The sequence below is a fragment of the Montipora capricornis genome, chromosome 4 (genome assembly GCF_036669925.1).
Source record: "Montipora capricornis isolate CH-2021 chromosome 4, ASM3666992v2, whole genome shotgun sequence".
NCBI lineage: Eukaryota > Metazoa > Cnidaria > Anthozoa > Scleractinia > Acroporidae > Montipora > Montipora capricornis.
Genome location: NC_090886.1, coordinates 47275130 through 47290636, shown reverse-complemented (window position 1 = coordinate 47290636; position 15507 = coordinate 47275130). Strand labels below are relative to the sequence as shown.

The 15507-nt window shown below is 39.1% G+C and overlaps 2 protein-coding genes across 3 annotated transcripts in view; both read right to left on the bottom strand.

Annotated features, from left to right (window-relative positions):
* The window catches only part of LOC138047179 (serine/threonine-protein kinase 36-like), a 34247-nt gene extending 31912 nt beyond the window's left edge, over positions 1-2335 (bottom strand). The window contains exons 1-3 of one of the 2 annotated variants that reach the window (XM_068893919.1): positions 2126-2335; positions 1899-2039; positions 941-1018 (exon numbers count right to left, since the gene is read on the bottom strand). In XM_068893919.1, the coding sequence (XP_068750020.1) occupies positions 941-1018; positions 1899-2039; positions 2126-2209 (303 nt within the window). In that variant the 5' untranslated portion in view covers positions 2210-2335. Of the gene's footprint in view, positions 1-940; positions 1019-1898; positions 2040-2125 lie in introns of those variants that run through there. The other variant, XM_068893920.1, reaches the window with a different exon arrangement.
* A 2433-nt stretch (positions 2336-4768) lies between these two features.
* Positions 4769-9342, bottom strand: LOC138047178 (probable splicing factor, arginine/serine-rich 6). Its single transcript, XM_068893918.1, has 5 exons — positions 9241-9342; positions 7903-8240; positions 6243-6284; positions 6080-6157; positions 4769-5110 (listed from the first exon to the last, which is right to left on the bottom strand). Exons 2-4 carry the CDS (start codon positions 8238-8240, stop codon positions 6106-6108), a joined length of 432 nt encoding a protein of 143 aa, XP_068750019.1. The 5' UTR covers positions 9241-9342; the 3' UTR covers positions 4769-5110; positions 6080-6105.
* Positions 9343-15507: the final 6165 nt, after the last annotated feature.

Below are 15507 nucleotides of genomic sequence, written 5' to 3'. Positions count from 1 at the left end.
GAAAAGAGGGAGTAAATCCGAGCGAAACCGAAAAAACTTGATGAGAACTGATGCGATGTTGTGTAATACCTTGTGGTCAGATAGACGCAGGCTCATCACAAAAACATTTCTTGCCTTCTTGCGTACTTCTAAACGTCGGAATGGATCCAAACTTTCCGCAAAAAAATTCTTGTTTTCCTTTTTGGCTTTATTCAAAGAGAAATCTCACTTTCAGGTGAAAACATTTTTAATTTAGGAACGCTTAATGCAATCATTTACCATATAAGGTCAAACCAAGGTATATGAGGTGATAACCGGGATTGAGTGAACCAATCAGAGCACGCGAAATGCATTATCCGAGGTTGAGAATTTAATTATTATTATTATTATTATTATTATTATTATTATCGTCACTTTATAGAGACCTCAAGAATTCAGGTAGCTTCAATGGCATGACCTAGACATATGACCCATGACCTCTGAGATGCTGGTGGATGTAATGCTCTACAAACTGAGCTATGAAGCCGCCATCGCAGAGATCATGCGTTCAAATCTTGTTGAAGCCACCTAAATTTTTTTTGCTTAAATAGTTTGTTGTTAGATAAGTATGAGGACTGCTATAATTAACCCACACTTCAAGTATGTACAGATAATCTGAAATTGATTGGACAAATTCAGAATTTTTCTCAGGAAATGTCTGATTTCCAAAAGAAATTTCCAGCACTGAAACTCTAAAGCAATGTAATGGATCTTGAGCCCCCTGCCACCCCATTCCTGTCCCACACAACAACAACAACAACAACAACAACAATAATAATAATAATAATAATAATAATAATAATAATAATAATAACCAAATATTATCACATGTAAGATTTCAGACCAAATTGGACTCCACTCAGTCCTATTACCAAATTTACTACTAATAATAAAAATAATAATAACAACAATATAGACAAACCTGTTGCTCAGGAAGGGAGCCATCATCCTCCAGCACTTGAAATAATTCTCCTTCAGCATACTCTGTTACTACACAGACCTGTTTTAACAAAACAAATTAATTGTTACCCATTGTCAAAACAAAACAGGTTGCTCCTCTAATAATAATTGATTCTTTAAATTCTAAAAAAAGCATAACATAAAAAGGGTTAAGTCAGCTTACAGGGCTAGTGGCCCATCAGGCCGGAGCTTATCCCCGGTTTCTGTAGCATGAAGCGACTAGGAGTATTTCTACTCCCCCCTGGATGGGATGCTAGTCCATCGCAGGGTTACCCCCAGCATTTCGCTGGTACCCATTTATACACCTGGGTGGAGAGAGGAACCGAGGGAGTAAAGTGTCTTGCCCAAGAACACAACACAATGTCTCCGGCCAGGTGCCGAACCCGGACCATTCGCTCCGAAGTCGAGCACACTAACAATGAGGCCACCGCTCCTGCCCATTAAAAGCTCTGGACACTTTTGCAGACATGGAATTTTAGAGTGGCTGATCACAGCATTTTACATTTTCATTTTACAGCCAAAGCTGTATGTTACCAATGACAACTGTCAACCAGGATGAATCAAGGTCAACAACGACATGCAAACTGCCAATTAGCACCTGGTATGACTCTGCTTATGTCATAGTGACAGCTGCCCAGTTGGTTTGACATATCATACTCAAGCTTTCGTTTCTTTAGCATACCACTTAAAGTTCTTAGTTAAGGTTTTTGTGGAGTCTAGCTCTCCAAAATTGTGCCCACGTGTTGACATCTACTTACTATGATGTTGGGCACTGGAAACCACTACCATCAGAAATAAATTCCGACGAATTAAAAGTCAAACACTGTTAAAATAGTTTTACAAAAACATGTCGAAAAAGGTAAGATAAGTTAATCAAGAACTGTACTGTGCTATCAGTTAAAAGTTAAAAGAAACAATACCTCCTTAGGTGTTTCGAACGAGTCAAGCAACTTTATGATGTTCTTGTGCTCCAGATTTCTCATGATATCAATCTCTCTCTGTAAATTCTTCAACTCTTTCTCTGATCTACCAACTTTCGGAATGAATTTTAAGGCAACGACCTAAAATTCAACGCAAGTGAGCCATTTATCACTGGTCTCTTCACTTCAGAAAAGCGTGCAAATGTAAACACCGTCAATCAGGTTACCTGACCGCTGTATTTTTTTCGCCCTTTGTACACTTTACCAAACGAACCTTCTCCAATCAGTTCTAAAACATGGTAACGCTCCATCTGCAAGCTCTCGCTTACACTTCGTTGAGAAATCGGTGAGTTAAGATAACTTTCCCGGGCAAACTTTCAAATTGGTACCATCTGCCATCTTGAAAATTGACGAACGGCTAGTCCTGGAAACGAGCCATCTGTTGAACTGCCCTTCCCTTCCATTTCGGCAATCAAATGTTCATTTCCGGTTCCTCTGTGGCTCAAACTGCCCGTGGTTCAAAATAAAACCTCTCCATGGGTGGTATTTCAGCCATACTGATGCACGAAAACTACAGATCTCTCATTAGCTCTTTTGTTAGTCCACCAGCAAATTGAACATTGCAGCACTATCTATATGTCTCTAGAGATTGGTTGCAAACCACCTTAGAGGCTGTCCCAACCAGATCAAATGAAATCAGAGGGTTGCATGGACATCATAGCATCTCTTTGAGTATATGACAAAGTTGAGAGTACCGTACATCACAGCATTTTTGCATACCAAAACAATGATCCTAATATTACCCACAGCTTTCCTAACTGTCAAGGATGGTAATTAAATTTATGTCAGGAATGTGATTGGCTACATAATATTATACTAAAGTGCAAGTCTGACTATCCAGGAGAGTCAATCTTCGGCTGGTGTATCATATACCGGATCCGAAATTGGCTGGTATTTTTTACAGCTCACAGGTCATTGTTTTACCAATACAGAGAGTATCCTAAAGATTCATAAAAGCTAACCTTGGGCCTCAACACTTTTGTTTAGGCCTAATTAGCTTTTATGAATGTTTAGGATACTCTCTGTACTGGTAAAACAATGACCTGTGACCTGTCATGGGGTGCCCATGACTCCCTCTTTGTGACAGTCAACAACATAACACAAACCAAACCATATCTGTGAGACTGGAACAGAGTAATGTATGTCACCTGGAACTCACTTCATCTATGCAGCAATTCTGTAGCCTTGTCCCTCCCCCCACATTTCGAAAAATTGTGACTTTTGTTAAAACAGCGTGGATGTCAACATAACAAACTGGTAAGGACCCTGGGTTTGAGAGATTGTGACCCCACATTTGAAAACTCCTAGCTACGCCCCTGATATCACATATAATGTCTCAATCTTTAAGCTGGGCATAATTGCCCCACTATCACTACTAAAATTTAAGATTATATTAGGAATACTAATTATATAATTGAACCACTCCTTTCAAGTCAAGCAAAGTCCTTGTCTGAAAACATTTAGAATGAGGATCTTGATCATGAAGATACCGTTAGCTTAACCACAAGTAACATGAGCTGTGTCTTCTATACTTCGGCGTGGTAGCTGTGCTTAGAAATGTCAAGTTGAAAGTTGGGGATTGAAACAGGATGTTGTTGCATGCTCTTTGCTTCAGCTGGTGTCTCAGTCTGAGCTGTGAGAAGATCATCACTTCTTTCCATCCCACAAACTGACATTTCCCTTTTTATTCAACTTATACGACGTACAGTCTACTTTAGACTTCAAATCTACTTCAACAAAACAAAGATTTTAAACAAGCCGAGTAGATTCACAATAGGCGAGGCAAAGAATTGAACCTGGATTGATGGCTTCACCTTGCAGTTTCCGATATCCACTAGACTAACGAGACAACCTTCCGGAAAATCGAATTTTTTAGAGTATTGAAGTAGTAGTACCCAGCAAAACAATTGAAAGTTAACCGTCTTTAACGGGGTTTTTAGACCTTAATACTGTAGATCAGAGTGGCATAGCTTAGAAATGCTATTTCTTGTTGAACTAAAGCTGTAATTCTGCCTGTTTTCATTCTTTTTAGAGCGGTAAAGCTTGTCAATATTAACATGGGATATTGCGTCGTGTAATTATTGCGATATGTCCAATGTCAGTTTGATGGATGGAAACTAGTGTTGACCCTGTGAGATTAGGCCTTTTGCAGCTGGTGATCACATGGTACAAAAACAAATGCACTGGAGAGCAAATCGCTCACTGGGACATCTAAGGCAAAAAAAAATTTAATTAAGTTGCTTTGTCTTTGATGTCCCCATGCACAATTTGCTCTTCAGAGTAGTGGTTTTGGTACCATGTGATCACCAGCTGCAAATGGCCCATCACCAAACCGTTCTCACTTTACTTTTCTTTTTTACTTTACTTTTCAATCACCTTTACTTCAAGAACACTGTTATTTGCACATTTAAATTCCTTCTTTGGAGGGTCCTCTTTTGCACATGCCTTTGACAAATCCATCTGATTTTCATTGGAAATTACGGTCATGACTTGGTTCTTTGACACCAGTGCCAATGACAGACAACCATTTCAGTGAATCCCTTAGGTAAAACCTGTAACTTGTGTTTAAAACCCATTTTCTGCCTATAGACAGAGGCAGGACTGAATGTTTTGGCTAATTTCAAGGACATCATAAAACATACATATCAATTTACTGGAGATAATACAAAGCATTATACAGTAAGCCTTGTTTATTGCAATACATGAATGACTGGAGCTTCCTACAAACTTAATTTGATATGTGATCTCTTGAAAGGGCAGACTAAAATAATGCAAATGTTCAATGATAACTCAAGTTTTGACACTAAAAGTTATTTGTAAATCATGTCTTTTTATTTAGCACTTATGCATTCTTAATCTATAGTGCACATAAAGGAATAACATGGCACACCTCTACCTTTCCTCATTACAGAGTGAAGTTTTTTAGAAGACAAGGCTACAGTTACAATCTGATCAGAACGATATTTAACTAAAACTTACTACGAAATTACTTAAAATTAATTAAAATGAATAAGCACACTAATGTCTTTACATCACAATCAGAAAAATGAGCATCTTAGTAAAGTTATAAAAAAGAACGATTACAATCTAGTTTCTCATTGCTATATAACATTGTATTTCTTGTCTTTCTCTTCTCTGCTTCATCCTCACATCTGCAAAAAGAAAAAAATGACAGATAAATGAAAGGGAAAAGAACAATGGACAATGAAAGAAAAAGAGAAAGCAAAGAAAGAGTAAGAAAGGAAAGAAGGGATGAACAAAAAAGGATAAGATAAAGGAGGGGGAGATAGAGCAGGACTACATCAATGACAATGGCTATAGGCAAAAGGACAACTGAGACTGTAAAGACAAAGACACAAATGAAAGGGGTCGCTTCACGCTCTCCCATGGGTGCATCCAGGACTTTCTTAGTAGGAGGTGCACCACAAAGGAACGGCTGACTGTGCACCCCTGTACCCTCCCCCTAGATCCACCCTGTCTCTTTTTGTTCAAATCCTTTCAAGCACGAATGATAGTCCAATATGGTGGTCAACAAACAGCAACTCCGAGACAGAACCCTCAAAAGATATTTCTAAGGTGAAAAAAATGACTGGGGATTTAAAAACAAGAACGACACATTATTCCCGTTAGGGGCTTTGTTATTGCACAAATTATTATACGGAGCTTTACAAGTATGAATCCACGGTTGATTGACAAATTATCCACACATGCCCAAAGTACCACGCCTTTTACAGTGCGTCTGTGTTTAAAACCTCCATGATGCCCTGAAGACATGAAAGGTTTCTTTGGTTTCTTGTTTAACAAACGGCAATAATTCTCATAATTCTCTAATGTCAACTGTGAAACAGCGAAAAAAAAAAAAAAAAAAAACACAAGGAATTGTTCATTTTCATTTCCAAAACATTCGAGGAAATTTAACCAAAATTCTCAAAATTCTGAAAATGGTCAATTACTGCATTTTTCTCTTTATCTTTTTGATTATTACTTTTATTATCAACTGCGAAAGAGTAATGTTTTGGTGCCAAGCTACTCCTTGGACAACAATACTGTATTAGCTCTGAATTTTTTGTTTCAGTGAAAAGAAGTCGATTATTGGTCACATGAAGGAAAGTCTGTGATACCCTTTGTCACTGCAGACTGCAGTTCCTTAGTAACGCCTTGGACTGCGAGATCGACTCCTTCCTCCACGTGATTGCCACCTGTGAAAATTTTGAAAAGAAAATCTTTAACATTCTGCATTATTGCAAAACTTAACACAAAAAGAGATTTAAATAAAATATGCACCTGTCCATTTCAGGAGACCTTCCCTTTCTACGGGGTGGTGACCTAGTAAATAAAAAAATGGTTTCATTAGCACCTCTAACTTAAGAGTGAAAAATCTTACATGTATCTATCTTTCTTATTCAACAACACAAATACATTGAACCTAAAATAATGTAAAAGCTAAAAATCCTTTTATCCACTACATTCGTCAACAGACCCTGAATCCAGTTCAATAAAGAGAAAACGATTAGCCTAAAAATGTGTTTGTGGTACTCAAAGCTCTGCGTCTACAGATGGAATGTCAAGATCTTGGTGCAAGTAATACAATTTCTAAGTTCAATGTCATTCAACAGAAACAGACAACCAACTTCTCCAAAAACAAATTTACTACGGTACATCAACAACCTTTGCTTGTGAAATTATTAGTTATCAGACTATGCATGATGAAAAATCTCACCAAGTAGCAAGAAGGGCTTGCAATAAAGAAAGTGGGCATCTCATAAACAACAAAAATTATAAATCTGACACTTGGGTATCTTAACTTCTACCTGTGCATCAGTTGTTTTGTTAATGCTGAAGAAGAAAACTGGTTTGCGTTGTTCAACAAAGCTGTGGTGTTGTTTCACATGCTGGAGTGGTTAGCTAACAAGATGGCCGGGGGTGGTGACAAATTCGAGGAGAGAAATGCATGCTGCTCTCAAACAAATCAACCCTGGATACGCATTGGCGACACGTTTGGGAGATGAAGAGGGTCACTGCCTTGGTCCATGGTGATTCGGGGTGTGGTGATTTTTTTTGACAAAGGGAGGTCGAGTTGTAAGTGATGTTGGCGGATGGACGAGGGTAGAATTAGGAGGTTGATTGATGGACGAAAAACAATCTCCTGGGTTGTGTGTTGAGTTTTTTTTGTTGAACATCTTGGTTACTGCTAATTTGGATGAAGAACAAAGATGGCCTTAGGCACAACACTTTGTTGAACTTGAAAATGTTGCAAAGATGCGAGGACGAGGCTAAATGGATGAACCTAAAGAACAACCCAAACAGTTATTTAGGTATAAATACAAAGAAATAAAACTTAATTATGTAAATAGATCACAACAAGAAAGGCCATCAATAGCTTATTAATAGATTTGACAATACTGTGCTTGTAAATGATCACCAAAAAAATACCTTTAAATACCTATTGCAAAACACATTAACGGAAACAACTTCTTGCCAACAAAAAAATTAATAACCAATTCCAACAAGATACATTATTTAGGAATGTTAAGCTTTGGTGGAAGGAAAGTCAGACAGATTAAAATTCATACACCATATTCCAAAATGGCCGGTATTTTAGTATTCTTTTGTTTGCTTGCAAATTAGCCCTTGTTGCTTCACTCTTTAAATTAAAATTCAAAAGAATATTAACTTTGAACAAGGTAACAAGGGGTAATTTGCAAGCAAACAAAAGAATTCTAAAATGGTGGCTATTTTGGAATAAGGTGTATAACGTTCCAAGATCTTACATTGACTCTTAATCATGAGTGAAATTTATGTGAACTTATTTTCTTGCTAATCATGCTGATGATAAAAGCTAATCAACAAGAAATGGAAAATCTTGACACTGCCAAAAGTTGTGAAGTGTACGTAACTACCCCATCCATAACTCATCTAAACCTGGCTTATTTCTGATACACACTTGTATGGTGGCCTTGACTGGTCATCGTAACGGTCATTCCTATCATCAAAGCGACGCCCTCTGTCTTCATGGCGACCACCACGACCACCTCCCCTACCACGGTGTCGGGACATTTCTACTCTGACACGAGCTCCACAAATATGCTTCCCATCCAGTTCTTTTATGGCATCTTCTGCATCACGAAGGTCTTCAAATTCAACAAAAGCAAAGCCTGGAGGGTTGCGAGCTACCCAGACATCATGGAGTCTTCCAAATCTCTCAAACTCTTTTTCAATTTCTTCCTTTCTCCCATTGTCACCAAGGTTTCCAACGTAAACTTTATAGGTTCTGACAGACATCTAAGAAAGAACACCAACATAAGAACTATTATGCTGGAAGATTAAAACCTATTTTCCCTACAGAACCAACGAAACATTCAACTTTTTTGGTCTACCATTCTATTTAATACTGAAATTTAATAATACTCCCAAAAGCCTAGATCTAATTAGAAGGAAAATAATGTTAACCGAAGGACAACACAAGCATCTGTTTGAAAAAGGCTTAGCTGAACTTCTAACTTCCATTTCATTGGGGAAAGACTGGTTTCTCATTGTTTATGGGGGAAAAAAAGAAACATCCAATCTAAGTAGGTAGTGTTTACATCACTAGGGAAATGATGCGAAAATAAGTCATAAAGTGCCAGGGAACGTGTCTCTCATCATTTTGTTCTTGGAAGCGATACAATTCACAACATGGACACATGACGGCTAAATTGCAGAATACCCCGCAACTTATTTGCATTTCATTGAATAAGAATAAGCTCTATTGTATTCCGACTCGTTCTTCAAAGAAAGGCGCCTAGGGGAAACAATAGTGGTGAAGTGTTGCGGGGTATTCTGCAATTGCTCGATTTTTCTCATAAGGTGGAAGAAATAAGCGAGAAATAAAGAAAAAAAAGCAAGCCATACACCAAAGTAGCGATGTCATATACGAGCTAGATTCATCATTTCAAATCTGATCTTCGAAAGAAATGCGGTTACAAATGAAAAACGCTGCCTTAGCCATGTGGCCACGTTAGTAGCCACAGTTTGCGCGATTGCGCCGCGTAGCCGAAATTTTTTAGTTAGGCCGGAAAAGATTCATCAACCGGAATACCCTTCAACCGACGTCATTCCAGTACCTCATGATGTTTCACCAAAAGATCGTTCGATCAAGACAAAACTTTCCTCGAGGTAACTTCATTCCGCCATGTTGTCACAAGAAATTTGGTCACCAGAACACAATAGTAAACGCAAAGTTTTATCTATTTTTTTTCCCTTTAAAGTTAACCATCGTAATTAAGTCTTTTGGTTCACTTACCTTTCCAAAAGTTTAAAGTCGTGACCACTCGCTCTTGTATTCCAAGACGTGTAAAATGACCTTCGAATGAGCTTAGGCTCGAGCTGTAACACCAACTCCGAGAGGATCATGGGTTTACATCCCTGTATTCAGTGTTAGAGCATCACGTGACAAATGTCAACCGTTTTTGTTCCCACATGGAGCGAGCGAGTTTGCTCAAATCTGGCAAGTAATAATTTTATAAGTAACTTTTAAGGCCATTTTCGTCTACAGAAGCCACCAGGCTGGCATCATTAAGCTAGAATGTGGGTAAAGGCAAGCCTTTGAAAGAAAACAGAGGCGAGAGATGGTTTCATGCAGACTGGGACGCCTAAAATGCTCTGTTGTAAATTAAACAAAGCGGTTCACGAGTGAAGTTGTCTCTCTGGCCTTTCTGTGGACGAATTCCAGGACCTACTGACACAATCTGGGCAAGTTTTGAAAGCTAAAACCTTCAATCGATGCGTTATTTTGCTGGTAGGACTGGGAGGCCCGACACTTATGAAAAAAACTATGAAATGAGAATCGGGAGTCTTCCCTTGTGATGGAATGGCAGAATTACCCAGAATTCTTTTTGGGCATGAGCGAGGCAACTTAAGAAGCACGAGAGTGGCCCTCATCGAATGGCTGAAGCGCGGCCAGAGGAAATGATTTCTATCCAGATACTAAGGAGTAGGCCTGGTGTGTGCTGTTAACTTAGAATTTGGATTTCTGAACAAGTTTTTATCATAGAAAATTGGCGACAAAGTTGTGCTTTCATTTCGCTGTAATTCTCATGTCAAAGAAACGGTATATTAATGTAAATAAGAGAATAACGATATTTATATTTACAGATTACCTGTCCTCTTACTGCGAACGTCAAGCTGTACATCTCCATGCAATAAGCGCATTCAAAATTTCCTCGTATTACTTGATAAAAGTATGTTTTCTTTGTTTTGTTTTGTTTTGGAAAAAAGGGTTTTTCTGCTTATATGAAAAATGCGTTTTCTCTCCCGTCCCCTTCTTATGCATGATCTTCGCGGAAATTACATTCTGTCCCTCAATAAAGCTGGAACAACCAGTTATGGTCTTAGTTCTGTTTTTTCTTACGTATCAGCTAAGTTGCGGAATGCGCTACCTGATTTTATCCGTACCAGGCCGCATTTTGTACAGCGGCTTTTCTTTTTAATGAATATATCTTTAAATATTATGTATTTAGTAGGTATCTGTATATGCTATGTATTTGTAATTTTTGGAAGATATAAGCTGCTGTAGTTATTGGGAAATTTGAGATGAAAAGAAGCTTATGCCTGTATGTATGTTACCTTTAGCAGGGCGCGTGCGCACACTTTGTAATCTGCGACTCCAGTGCATACCATATGACAGAGAAAATGACTTTTCCCTTGTATATTTAAGCCATCGAATTCTTACGTTATATTGACAAGGGCGGTTTGGAGCTGTGAGTAGGCGTGGGATTTGTCACATATGGTTTAGGGGCCGACATATCTCTCCCTCAATGCCGTACCGGGAGGCAAGGTCGGTAGCAGAAAGCAGCGAAGGGCCAACTGCGTCCAAAAGCGATCGCACGGGCCGAAATCCCGGGATGACTCGTTTGGTACGACGCTCCAGCGCCGGTGTCTGGAGGTACTGCGTTTTTCTCTCTTGTTCAAACACTCCGTCAGTGCATGAGCAAATGTTATGGTTCTTCGATACCTAGCCTACTAATAAAATTAACATGCCGGTTTATTTGTTTATTACTCGGAATACCTGAAAGGTATCCGAGTTATATTCTGGGACGAATTTAGTTTTCTGTGCAGCAAATGGACAATAGAATTAGGAGGCGGTGATTTCATTGGCTAAAAGCAATGTACTACACCTCTTCGAGCAATACATCTGACCTCTCTCTTTGACAAAACAACTGCAACAATAAAAATTTAGACCCTCTGTGAGGGTACACTGGGTTGCCTGCGGTACGTGCACCGTGCCAAACATTTTTTTCCAAGGTCATTAAGAAGTCATACCAGAAGAGGCCCTTTGGCTCACAGGTCCTCACACGTTCGTACGACGAAACAGATCTGTCCTTGCGTAATATGTAGCTCTAACAGTGCACGATATTGTTTTGGTATTGTCTATCATTGTAGTGCCATGGTAGAAGTCTTGGGTAAATAGTCTGAGAAGACATGTGGTTACTAGCAAAGTACTGAACCCAGAAAGATTGAAGAAAATAAATGGGAAGTGAGAAACATTGGCTTCTGGGCTGAAGTCAAGCCCTGTTTGGCGGGGTTAGTGTTTGGATGGGAGACCATAACAATATACCCCTCATAAAACAGAAGCATCGGACCGAAAATACTATTAACGCTAACAAATGCGAACTCAGCAAGGTACAGATCTTGTTAGCTTGCTTTATGCAAAAACAAATATTGATGCAAAAGTAAATAACTATTGATACACAGTTTTTAGAAAGAGCAGAAGGAAGTCTCCAGGACGGTCGATCGAGAATAACATATTTACGACATGAAAACAACATTAATTTTGAACCGTGAATATAGAATATAAAAAGTTACGATCAGCGACAAACATTTTGGGGGATTTTTTGCTACGTTCAAATAAACATGGCCGGAATTCATCGGGCGCTGTGATTAAGTTACCCCGGCATGTTTACTCGCCAAACAGTGAAGCATCTGTGTCAAATGATGGCAAGATACCGGGTTTTTGTAAGTTTCTTTTTCTGTCAAGTGTTATAAAGTTTGACAATGAAATGAGCGAAGTCAAAACAAAGATCACAATCGCCGAACTCTTGTTTATGCAAAGTCAAAATTTACTCTCCAAGACGCGTTCGACGTTATTTATCACCAGGTAATTTCATCATTTTGGAAATAGCAGCTACTTTATTATTCATCTGCGTCACAATTTTTTACTGATTTTGGGGCTTATTTTGTTGAAACTCAAGCACGCTTCCAACAGGCCTGTGAACCCTTCCTGCTTACAGAGCAATACTAAAAAACTTCTCCCATATCACATTTCAACCTTAAGCTCGGAAATTCAATACACAACATGATATTATAATTCACAAAGGCAGAAAATACCACAGAATCCTTTTCCAGCGAAAATTTTATTGAAACAAACAACATATTTGCTCTTAGAGGCGAAAACCTCTTCCTATTTCATTGCGTGCGTGAAGACAAGAAACTCAATCGTGTCAAATTACCATGTACTTCAGGTAAATACAGCTCACTTTGATTTCGTCTCGACGGGCGATAGATTGTTGTCGAAGTCCATTACTCGTCGCTTTTGAGATTCCTGCCTAGTTTATCCAACTGACTTTCCATTATTGAGCTTCATAAGGGTATATTTTGTTTAAGGATCCACTAAAACGCCATTCGCGTTACATGACTTTCGACGCCATTGCAGGCTAAGTTAATAATTCTACTGTGTCCACCAGTGCATACCATATGACAGAGAAAATGACTTTTCCCTTGTATATTTAAGCCATCGAATTCTTACGTTATATTGACAAGGGCGGTTTGGAGCTGTGAGTAGGCGTGGGATTTGTCACATATGGTTTAGGGGCCGACATATCTCTCCCTCAATGCCGTACCGGGAGGCAAGGTCGGTAGCAGAAAGCAGCGAAGGGCCAACTGCGTCCAAAAGCGATCGCACGGGCCGAAATCCCGGGATGACTCGTTTGGTACGACGCTCCAGCGCCGGTGTCTGGAGGTACTGCGTTTTTCTCTCTTGTTCAAACACTCCGTCAGTGCATGAGCAAATGTTATGGTTCTTCGATACCTAGCCTACTAATAAAATTAACATGCCGGTTTATTTGTTTATTACTCGGAATACCTGAAAGGTATCCGAGTTATATTCTGGGACGAATTTAGTTTTCTGTGCAGCAAATGGACAATAGAATTAGGAGGCGGTGATTTCATTGGCTAAAAGCAATGTACTACACCTCTTCGAGCAATACATCTGACCTCTCTCTTTGACAAAACAACTGCAACAATAAAAATTTAGACCCTCTGTGAGGGTACACTGGGTTGCCTGCGGTACGTGCACCGTGCCAAACATTTTTTTCCAAGGTCATTAAGAAGTCATACCAGAAGAGGCCCTTTGGCTCACAGGTCCTCACACGTTCGTACGACGAAACAGATCTGTCCTTGCGTAATATGTAGCTCTAACAGTGCACGATATTGTTTTGGTATTGTCTATCATTGTAGTGCCATGGTAGAAGTCTTGGGTAAATAGTCTGAGAAGACATGTGGTTACTAGCAAAGTACTGAACCCAGAAAGATTGAAGAAAATAAATGGGAAGTGAGAAACATTGGCTTCTGGGCTGAAGTCAAGCCCTGTTTGGCGGGGTTAGTGTTTGGATGGGAGACCATAACAATATACCCCTCATAAAACAGAAGCATCGGACCGAAAATACTATTAACGCTAACAAATGCGAACTCAGCAAGGTACAGATCTTGTTAGCTTGCTTTATGCAAAAACAAATATTGATGCAAAAGTAAATAACTATTGATACACAGTTTTTAGAAAGAGCAGAAGGAAGTCTCCAGGACGGTCGATCGAGAATAACATATTTACGACATGAAAACAACATTAATTTTGAACCGTGAATATAGAATATAAAAAGTTACGATCAGCGACAAACATTTTGGGGGATTTTTTGCTACGTTCAAATAAACATGGCCGGAATTCATCGGGCGCTGTGATTAAGTTACCCCGGCATGTTTACTCGCCAAACAGTGAAGCATCTGTGTCAAATGATGGCAAGATACCGGGTTTTTGTAAGTTTCTTTTTCTGTCAAGTGTTATAAAGTTTGACAATGAAATGAGCGAAGTCAAAACAAAGATCACAATCGCCGAACTCTTGTTTATGCAAAGTCAAAATTTACTCTCCAAGACGCGTTCGACGTTATTTATCACCAGGTAATTTCATCATTTTGGAAATAGCAGCTACTTTATTATTCATCTGCGTCACAATTTTTTACTGATTTTGGGGCTTATTTTGTTGAAACTCAAGCACGCTTCCAACAGGCCTGTGAACCCTTCCTGCTTACAGAGCAATACTAAAAAACTTCTCCCATATCACATTTCAACCTTAAGCTCGGAAATTCAATACACAACATGATATTATAATTCACAAAGGCAGAAAATACCACAGAATCCTTTTCCAGCGAAAATTTTATTGAAACAAACAACATATTTGCTCTTAGAGGCGAAAACCTCTTCCTATTTCATTGCGTGCGTGAAGACAAGAAACTCAATCGTGTCAAATTACCATGTACTTCAGGTAAATACAGCTCACTTTGATTTCGTCTCGACGGGCGATAGATTGTTGTCGAAGTCCATTACTCGTCGCTTTTGAGATTCCTGCCTAGTTTATCCAACTGACTTTCCATTATTGAGCTTCATAAGGGTATATTTTGTTTAAGGATCCACTAAAACGCCATTCGCGTTACATGACTTTCGACGCCATTGCAGGCTAAGTTAATAATTCTACTGTGTCCACCAGAGAAATCTACGCAGTTCCACTACCCTCTCGATCCTAAGAAAATACGCGCACAAGGCTCTATGCACAAAGACACCACTTACCAGGGGAGTGACAGGCAAGACTTTTATCGACACGGAAAAAAATACTAAAAAAAAAAGGAAATCTACCTATTTTCCGACTGGGTTTGCCATAGGGCAACCCAGTAATAAACAAAAACGCGAAGGAGTAGATTTCAGGTAGCGACAGACTTGAAACAGCCTCACGTCTAACAGAATTAGATGAAAATCGGAATTTATAACGTGCAGTGGAGCAACTAAATGATGGGTTCTACGTTGGGGCTTCAGCGTGACTCGTTTAATTTCGTTTGCTGATTCAAGGCCCATGTTCCACGATATAGCAAATGACGCAATGCAATGCAGCTAACGTGAATATGCTGGATTCAGCCGGCTAGAAATGTTTTGAATAAGATATTTACTATAATCCTAACTGTTGACAACATGACTAAATCGCCAGTACAGAACTTCCAGCAGCGGTATGATATGTTATAAATGGCCGAGATTTCTTAGTCTCTTTCTGATTCAGATGTTCTTTGTACAAACATCATCCGCCGATGTCTATTTTTTCTTATTATTGTTAGTTTCTTGACCTTCATGTTAGTTCCCTAGAGCTGGAGGTCACCGGCCGCGTTATTCACAACACTCTTGGAACCTTCGCAGATGAATACCGTTTTTCATTTACCCAAATTAATTACAATTGAAACCAGTTCATCATGCTGA

Bases quoted from the DNA above. Each gene is read 5' to 3' on its own strand.
- LOC138047178 (XM_068893918.1), bottom strand. From the start codon at position 8,240: ATGTCTGTCAGAACCTATAAAGTTTACGTTGGAAACCTTGGTGACAAT. The intron at 6,285-7,902 runs GTGTGTATCAGA...TTTATTTACTAG, and splicing joins CAGTCAAGGCCACCATACAA to GTCACCACCCCGTAGAAAGG. The intron at 6,158-6,242 runs GTGCATATTTTA...AAATTTTCACAG, and splicing joins AGGTCTCCTGAAATGGACAG to GTGGCAATCACGTGGAGGAA.